The sequence below is a fragment of the Bos grunniens genome, chromosome 23 (genome assembly GCF_055505025.1).
Source record: "Bos grunniens cultivar Pamir isolate PY7600 chromosome 23, Bosgru_T2T1.0, whole genome shotgun sequence".
In the NCBI taxonomy this organism is placed as follows: Eukaryota; Metazoa; Chordata; class Mammalia; order Artiodactyla; family Bovidae; genus Bos; species Bos grunniens.
The window spans coordinates 34,744,109-34,751,784 of record NC_141187.1 but is presented as its reverse complement, the minus strand read 5'-3'; the positions used below and the strand labels follow the sequence as shown (position 1 = coordinate 34,751,784).

The 7,676-nt window shown below is 44.1% G+C and overlaps 1 protein-coding gene across 3 annotated transcripts in view; it reads right to left on the bottom strand.

Moving 5' to 3' along the window:
- Window positions 1-1,182: 1,182 nt before the first annotated feature.
- Window positions 1,183-7,676, bottom strand: part of KIAA0319 (KIAA0319 ortholog) — a 76,184-nt gene continuing 69,690 nt past the window's right edge. For all 3 annotated transcript variants that reach the window (XM_086370027.1, XM_086370028.1, XM_086370026.1), the window contains 2 exons: window positions 4,556-4,647; window positions 1,183-4,269 (listed from right to left, as the gene is read on the bottom strand). In XM_086370027.1, the coding sequence (XP_086226153.1) occupies window positions 4,091-4,269; window positions 4,556-4,647 (271 nt within the window). In that variant the 3' untranslated portion in view covers window positions 1,183-4,090. The remainder of the gene's footprint in view (window positions 4,270-4,555; window positions 4,648-7,676) is intronic.

Here is a 7,676-nt window from a genome sequence, read left to right as displayed (position 1 = left end):
GGTTAAAGAGTTCGTGGCTTTTCATTGGCTGAGTCCTTATCAGGAAAGAGAGGCCTTCCTCCTGTCGGGCTCTGCTATCATCACAGTGCGTGAAAGCGCCCTCTTCTGGTCGCCTGACTCTATTGATGTTTCTGTTTATTTTTTACACTGAATTTGTGGGTTTGTTCCATGCTTAGTCTAGGCCTTCACTTGGAAGTGTATTTTCTTCTTCCTACTATTTCTAGCAGTAAATTTTCACCTGTTACAGTTTCTTTATCTCTGACTTAGCTTGCAACAAATTAAAATGCAAACTAGTGTGGTTTTCATTTCATTTTCATCAAACTAGTGGGAAATCTGGGGGAAAAAAATTGGTCATGCTAGGTGTGAATATTGAAAGGCTATATTCTATTTGTATGTTATTTATAAGTAAGTGGAAGTGGGTTTGGAAATGGGTGGTCTGTAAATCTACCTATAATCCATCCATTTTATCAGCTAACCAGGAAGGAGCGGCCACAATTTAGAGCACAGACACCACCACTGTCCCAGTGGGTTAGTGGGCAAGAGTTCAAGTGTTCTGTCAGATTATATTATATTACATTACATTATATTCTTAGGACACAGTCTCTGTTGAAACTACTTACCTCTACTCTTGTAGCACAAAGGAATGAATGAATGTGCCTGTGTTCCAATAAGACTTTATTTAGGGACACTGACATCATTGGAAGGACTAATGCTGAAGCTGAAACTCCAATACTTTGGCCACTTGATGCAAAGAACAGACTCATTGGGGAAGACCCTGATGCTGGGAAAGATTGAAAGCAGGAGGAGAAGGGGATGACAGAGGATGAGATGGTTGCATGGCATCACCTACTCAATGGACATGAGTTTGAGTGAACTCCAGGAGTTGGTGATGGACAGGGAGGCCTGGCGTGCTGCAGTCCATGGGGTTGCAAAGAGTCGGACATGACTGAATGACTGAACTGAACGGACATCTGAATTCCATCTGCCTTGTGAGTTTCAAGCGTCACAGAAATGTATGATTTTTTTCACCCATTTAAAAATGTAACACCCATTGTTAACTCACTGGCTGCACAAAAACAGGTCATGGGCCAGTCTGCTCCCTCCTCTCCGGGAAATGCCTCTACACAGAGGTATAAAGAATGAATATCACCCCAACCCACACAACAGCATGGAGGCATTACAGAGAATACAGACACCTTTATTCAGATTAGCACATACATTTAATAGTGTTATATTAGAAATGATACCTTGTCAATACATGGGGAAAAGACATTAAAACAAAAAAAAAAAAAGTAAAGAAAACCAAGACTTCAGCCAAAGTCCATGATGGTTTGGTCACACACAGAAAAGAACAGTACTGCCCCTCCTCTCTGCCCATAAAGGAGGTGGTGTTGGCATGCCACATGGTATTACTCCTTACCTCACTGCTTCTTTTTCACCAAGTTCCTTAGTCACACACACGCTTGACCTCTTAATACTGTGGGTTTGAATGCTCTGCCATTGATTTTTTTAGCCAGCAACTAATAGTCTGGTCATCTTGTGAGCCCTGCCACTGGCCTCTCCCACATTCTTGGGCCCTGCTTTGCTCATCTAAGCTCCTGCAGAGCTTCATCTTCCCAAGACCCTTAATGTAAAGCACACAAGTGGGGAATGCTGGCTGCATTCCACCTCACGGTTGGCTCCTCTGATGAGAAGTGGGATAACAGGAGAGGACTCACTTTCTGATCGCTGGTGTGATGTTTATGTTTGATCCACCACAGATTCAAGATCCATGGGTGGTAGAAGGATCAAACCCGCTGGGCTGGAGACAGGGTCAGAAAGGGAGCAGTGGCAAGAGCAGTGCTCAGCCACCCAGAGGGGCAGCCTCGGGTATGATCCCGCAAAAAAGATGAAGTCTTCTCCCCCTTTGCCTTCTGCTCCCTTCACAGAGGGAATTCTTGGTCCTAGGAACCAAACTTCCAAAAGACCCACCAGAATTTGCCCTCCAATAACTGGGCATGGGAGTCCTTTGTGTATAGGTGAGGAGGGTGGAAGGTATGGACCTTGCAGCTTACAAAATCTGCATTCGATTCCTATATCCACCAGTGACTGGCCATGACCATGAGCAAGTTACTTAAACTCTCTGGGCCTTTATTATGTTCAATATGAGAATAATAGCTACCTTTCCAGCTTGATTATAAGGATCAGTAGAGTATGTAAAATACATATATTATGTACATAGATAGCACTTAACACATGATCACTCCTCCATCACTGCACTCTGCCGACATCATATTTAGGCTGCCATCCTCTGTGCCAGAAATTTCCAGTTGTGCATGAAAATAATATAACTGGCCACTGGGTAGGGCAGATTTTAAGTTTATGAAGCTAAATATTTATGAAAAAAGCATCACATTCTCCTTCTAACACCATCAATAGGACTGAACTGGCTGGCTAGACAGAAAGCGTACATATAAAGAAATGCTTAAAAATAAAATCATAACTGTATGCTTTTTACTTTTGCCATTTCCCAGAAAACAGAATAATTAAAAACAAGACGGTCTCAAGAGGATGCATATTAGCAGCGAGAACAACAGCACTGGAAAGCTTCGTGTTTTTCAGGGGCCCACGGGAACTGTGTTCTCTGTTGTCCTGTCCTGATGATTTAAACCTCATGACTTAATGGCCTTGCTTCTCCCCTTAATCATAGCAAAGCAATCCCGGTTTCCCTCTCCTGTGACAAAAGCTTGTGCAACAGAATATTGCTTAAATGTGGTCATGCTTGATGCCACAGCCCTGGTTCTGTCTGCGTCTCTCATGCTGATCTCTTCATAAAGAATGCCAAGGGTACCGCCCAGGCCATCAGCCTCAGGACCACGGTGGATGGCAAAGGATCAGCAGCCAGCTGAGTTCTCAGGCTACAGTTCACTGTAGTTCCTTGCTCTAGGATGCGGCTTTGAGGTTAGAGATGCTTTAATTTTTTTCATACATTTAAAACAAGCTATTTAGTAGAAAATGGTGGAATAAATATAGTTTTAAACAAATTAAGTGGATATCTATGTCATGTTACTAGGAAGAGTAACTACAGGGGCTGAGTATCAGAAGCATACCATTCTCATTAAGACTTGTGGTATTTCAGAGTTTGGGAATACACTCAGCCCTCTCCCTTACCACTTCTGCATCCACGGGGCCCACATCCCTGACCATGTATATTACAAAGCTGCTGAGTCTTTATTCCTACTGGTGGAGGTCCAAACGCATGGCCTATTGCACATGATAAACCACTAATGAATTACTAATCACTTTTCTTGTGTTTCCTGTAAACTGGAGCTGAGAGAGGCCTCAGCAATAGTTTGTTTTTCTTGGAGAAAGAAAAGGTAAAACCTTTTAAAATGTCATCTTCGATTTTCAACCCACAAGTCAGCAAACCCCACCTCCCTCTCTGTTGCTTCTGGTCCTCAGAATACAATTCTTACTGAGCTCTCAAACTTCCTAGAGCTGCTCGCTAGAAACAGCACAGAAATGGTGGTTGGCCGTCTCGAAGCAGCAAAAACAGGAGACCTCAGCTCTGTACGTGTGTCTCTTCGGCACAGGAAACTGGCCGGACAGAGGGCAACCCGCACCGCAGATAAATCAGCTTAATACACACAGACCTCAGGCTCCAAGGCTCCTATGACAGAAACCATGCTGGGAAAGTCCCCTTTAAAGGCAATTACTGCTCCTAAGAGAAGTCAGTCCTCTCTGCATCTGTACTGAACTCATCTTCCCCAGGTGTCTGCAGACAGAAACAGATGCACCTTTTTCTTAACATAGGAATACAACGCTGTGTTAGCTACAAAAACACAGAGCTCTTTTAAGCATATACCTTAGCGTCTTACCCCACCTTTACTCCTACTAACAAGCATCTCAGTGAAAAGAGCATTGTTTTCGTTCTGTGTCTCGAAAACCCCAAGAAGACAGGTCTTTTCTATGGGGACACACCTCCAACCCAGTGTGAAAGGACAGGAACACGCTATTCTAACAAGAGTGAGTTTTGTCTGTAACTCCCACCAACTCTGCGGGATTAAAGGATTCCTGTAGACGTCCTTCTGTTTCACAACCAATCGCTCCATTATCTGTCCTTTGAGCAATAGCTGAAAGAAACTCCGTTTCTGATGGATCCGTTCATGGAAACCTTCGGATTCCCTCGCTCCATCCTCTCTCGGCTGAAGATTGTATCCTGGTCACTGTCAAACTCGGACTCGGACACCATCAGGCTGGAGTTGTGCTCTGTGCTCCGGTGCTTGATACCTAGGGAGAAGCAGACAGACGCCTCTGGAGGGGAGCGGCATTCTCCCGCCCCGCCATCCATCATTCTGGTCCCGAGCACGGAGCCCTGCGCTCTGCACCTACAAAGCCATCACTTACGAGGCAGCAGGTGCTTGGGGTTTCCCTGCGGGTGTTAACAGGGACTGTGGAATCACTCCTGAGCTTGAGCCCAAGCTTTGTCACTCATCAGCTGCGTTCTCACAGGGTGACTCTTGGACGTCGGGATTAAACACTGGCAAGGCACTGGGAAACTGTCTTGGAGACTTACCATATTTGGGCCTCAGCTCCATTCTTTCCTGGTCGTCCATGTTGTCCAGGATGGTGTACTTTGTTTTCTTCCTTATTTTAGTCCTTTTCCGTCTGAAAAAGACAAAGAAAAAGGTCAACTCAGATTCTCAGAGAGATAGGTGGGATCCAGGATTTAAAACACGTGGAGAACACTAAAGGAAATGCTTTGCCTTTAGAATGCTATTACATTTTATTAATTGGCATCTTTTATTAATGATATGTGGGGCTTCCCTGGTGGCTCAGATGGCAAAGAATCTGTCTGCAATGTGGGAGACCCAAGTTTGAGCCCTAAGTTGGAAAGATCCCCTGGACAAGAGAATAGTAACCCACTCCAGTATTCTTGCCTGGAGAATTCCATGGACAGAGGAGCCCGGAGGACACGACTGAGTGTCTAACACACAAACAATCTTCTTTATTAATGATGTGTGTCACAGTCCAATCTGGGTTTGGTGAGTCTGAGATACATCATGTACCTTTTTTTTTTTTTTTTAGCTTTTTATTTGATATTGTTGTTATTTAGTTGCAAAGTCATGTCCGACTCTTTTGTGACCCATGGACTGTAACTGGCCAGGCTTCTCTGTCCATGGATTTCTCCAGGCAAGAATACTGGAGTGGGTTGCCATTTCCTTCTCCAGGGGATCTTCCTGACCCAGGGATTGAGCCTGCATCTGCATCTCCTGCATTAGTAGGTGGATTCTTTACCACTGACCCAACCAATTAACAATTTTGTGATAGTTTTGGGTGAACAGCGAAGGGACTCAGCCATACATATACATGAATCCATTCTCTCCTAAACTTCCCTCCTGTCCAGGCTGCCATATAACGCTGAACAGAGTTCCATGTGCTGTCCAGCAGGACCTTGCTGGTTATCCATTTTAAATACAGCGGTGTGTACCTGTCCATCCCAAAGCCCCTAACGATCTCTTCCCCCTCATCCTTCCCCCAGACAAACATAAGTCCATTATCTAAGTCTGTGAGTCTCTTTCTTATTTACGCCATGCATCCTGAAGAAACACATGTCAGAGTAGCACTGCTGTTATCACCTAACTGCAGGCTCTCACCTAAGCCTCAGGCTGAGGTGCAGGGACCTTTCCAGCAACTCTGTGTGTTGGCCCAGCAAGCTTTTCTCCATGAGGAATTCCTTCCTCAGAAAAAGCTGGATGAACAAGTTTCCCCCTGAACCTACACCTCCCTGGGATGTCCGAATATGCAAGAATGACAAGATGACATAACTAGCAATCAGAAAAAAAAATCAAGAGAAATTATGATAAATTCTCCCAAAGGAATAAGCAATAACTCAATCCTTCATTTTTTCACAACACATCAAGACACGCAGGCTGATCCTATGGACCTCACCCTATGCTTTAGAGGATAATTTCAAAATATACATCAACACTATGGTAAGATTTGTAGAGAACAAACAAAGGCAATATTCTGAGAACTTGGTGATTAAGAGCATGGGGTTCCAACTCTGGGTTTACTAGCTGGGTGACTGTGAGGCCATTTTTTGTCATCTCTTTGACTCCATGTTCCCACCTGTAAAATGGGAATAAGAACAGTTCCTCTCTCATATGACTGATGGGAAAACTCATAAGATAACACATAGAAAGCACTTAGAAGCATTCATTATAATGGCAAGCACTTAATAAATGCTCAGTCACTCTTGTCATCATTGTCATCTACTTGATACAAATGTCACAAAGCTGTAGAATTTGGAAAGCCAAGCACAGCAGGGTGACCTTCATCCCAGATGGTTCTGGGAAAATGTAATGGGATAGAGGCCGCTAGGTACCTCTTCCTATGCACTCGTTCACTGGTCCTACCTTTGGAAAATTAATCACAAATAAAACTACAAAAATTGATAAGTGATCTCTGAAAAATAACTATTATTATGGTATACCATTATGTTTTGTTTATCAAATCTTCTTCGGAGAGCATTCATAGAGTTCCATGTAGGAAAGTGGACCCAATGCTGCCTTCTAAGGACTTGAGTAATCATTATTCTTATGAATGTCCTCACAGAGGGTTGGGCATGGGGTTCTGGAAGGTTCGGATCATAAGGTAAGTCTGGGGCTCCTCAGCAATCAGCTTCATGGGAATAAAAAAAAAGAAGGAAAAACCTAAAGCAAAACTTCTCTTTGGTGATCAGATCAGATCAGTTGTTCAGTCGTGTCCGACTCTGCAACCCCATGAATCGCAGCACGCCAGGCCTCCCTGTCCATCACCAACTCCCGGAATTCACTGAGACTCACGTCCATCGAGTCAGTGATGCCATCCAGCCATCTCATCCTCTGTCGTCCCCTTCTCCTCCTGCCCCCAATCCCTCCCAGCATCAGGGTCTTTTCCAATGAATCAACTCCTCGCATGAGGTGGCCAAAGTACTGGAGTTTCAGCTTTAGCATCATTCCTTCCAAAGAAATCCCAGGGCTGATCTCCTTCAGAATGGACTGGTTGGAGCTCCCTGCAGTCCAAGGGACTCTCAAGAGTCTTCTCCAACACCACAGTTTAAAAGCATCAATTCTTCGGCGCTCAGCCTTCTTCACAGTCCAACTCTCACATCCATCCATGACCACAGGAAAAACCATAGCCTTGACTAGACGGACCTTTGTTGGCAAAGTAATGTCTCTGCTTTTGAATATGCTATCTAGGTTGGTCATAACTTTCCTTCCAAGGAGTAAGCGTCTTTTAATTTATGGCTGCAGTCACCATCTGTAGTGATTTTGGAGCCCAGAAAAATAAAGTCTGACACTGTTTCCACTGTTTCCCCATCTATTTCCCATGAAGTGGTGGGACCGGATGCCATGATCTTCGTTTTCTGAATGTTGAGCTTTAAGCCAACTTTTTCACTCTCCACTTTCACTTTCATCAAGAGGCTTTTGAGTTCCTCTTCACTTTCTGCCATAAGGGTGGTGTCATCTGCATATCTGAGGTTATTGATATTTCTCCCGGCAATCTTGATTCCAGCTTGTGTTTCTTCCAGTCCATCTTTGGTGATGGTGCCACTTAAAGTTTTGCATTTAGGAAAAAGAATTCAGGTAGATTTGTTGCTTCACAGATGTAAACTAATGAAAACCTACCGTTTGGATCAGTATATTCTAGAA